This window comes from Penaeus chinensis, chromosome 26, assembly GCF_019202785.1.
Source record: "Penaeus chinensis breed Huanghai No. 1 chromosome 26, ASM1920278v2, whole genome shotgun sequence".
NCBI classification, from domain to species: Eukaryota; Metazoa; Arthropoda; class Malacostraca; order Decapoda; family Penaeidae; genus Penaeus; species Penaeus chinensis.
The window spans coordinates 13,292,431-13,293,997 of NC_061844.1; the positions used below are offsets into that span (position 1 = coordinate 13,292,431).

The window sequence follows — 1,567 nt, forward strand, 5'->3', positions numbered from 1 at the left end:
TATCTGTCTATACCAATCTATCTGTATCTGTCTATACCAATCTCTCTATCTCTATCTGTCTATGCCAATCTATCTATATATACCAATCTATCTGTATCTGTCTATACCAATCTATCTGTATCTGTCTATACCAATCTATCTGTATCTGTCTATACCAATCTATCTATCTATACCAATCTCTCTATATCTGTCTATACCAATCTATCTATATCTGTCTATACCAATCTATCTATCTATACCAATCTCTCTATACCAATCTATCTATCTATACCAATCTCTCTATACCAATCTATCTATATCTGTCTATACCAATCTCTCTATACCAATCTATCTATCTATACCAATCTCTCTATATCTGTCTATACCAATCTCTCTATACCAATCTATCTGTATCTGTCTATACCAATCTATCTATCTATACCAATCTCTCTATATCTGTCTATGCCAATCTATCTATCTCTATCTGTCTATACCAATCTATCTGTATCTGTCTATACCAATCTCTCTATCTCTATCTGTCTATACCAATCTATCTATCTATACCAATCTCTCTATATCTGTCTATACCAATCTATCTATCTATACCAATCTATCTATCTATACCAATCTCTCTATACCAATCTATCTATCTATACCAATCTCTCTATATCTGTCTATACCAATCTATCTATCTATACCAATCTCTCTATACCAATCTATCTATCTATACCAATCTATCTGTATCTGTCTATACCAATCTCTCTATCTCTATCTGTCTATGCCAATCTATCTATATATACCAATCTCTCTATACCAATCTATCTATATCTGTCTATACCAATCTATCTATACCAATCTATCAGTATCTGTCTATACCAATCTCTCTATATCTGTCTATACCAATCTATCTATCTATACCATGCTCTTTATACCAATCTATCTCTATCTGTCTGTACCAATCTATCTATCTATACCAATCTCTCTATACCAATCTATCTGTATCTGTCTATACCAATCTATCTATCTATACCATTCTCTTTATACCAATCTATCTATCTGTATCTATCTATCTATACCAATCTCTCTACCAATCTGCGCGTCTCTCTCCCCGCGCCTCCCCGCTCCCTCCAGCCACTCACTCCTGGTCCAGCCCGCCACGACGCAGGTGTGGTTCGTCTCGGGCTTCTGGTGGGGCACGCACACCTGCTGCGCCGCCCTGTCCAGGACCAGCGGGGCGTCGAGCTTCAGCAGAACCGCGTCTCCGGTCCACAGGCCTCCGGTGCGCACGGTTCCGGGGAAGTGAACCAGTTTGAGGATCTGGCGATGCTGGCGGTCGTTCTGGGCGCTCTGGCCCGTGACCAGTTCCCAGGTGGCAGCGTCCAGGCCTTGCGGTCTGGGAATTCACACAAAAAAAATCATTTAAAAATCACAACAAAAATCACAATGAATATATCACACGCAAAAAATCACAATTAATATATCACACGCAAAAAATCACAATAAATATATCACACACAAGAAATTCCAATAAATATATCACACACAAAAAATCCCAATATCTTCCCCATTAAAACACAAACCAAAGCAA

At 38.5% G+C, this 1,567-nt stretch overlaps 1 protein-coding gene across 1 annotated transcript in view; it reads right to left on the reverse strand.

The window, feature by feature from the left end:
- Positions 1-1,026: 1,026 nt before the first annotated feature.
- Positions 1,027-1,567, reverse strand: part of LOC125039012 (serine-rich adhesin for platelets-like) — a gene marked incomplete in the record, with an annotated part of 94,343 nt that continues 93,802 nt past the window's right edge. Inside the window, 1 exon segment of the mRNA XM_047632731.1 lies at positions 1,027-1,372. Within this exon segment, the coding sequence (XP_047488687.1) occupies positions 1,042-1,372 (331 nt within the window).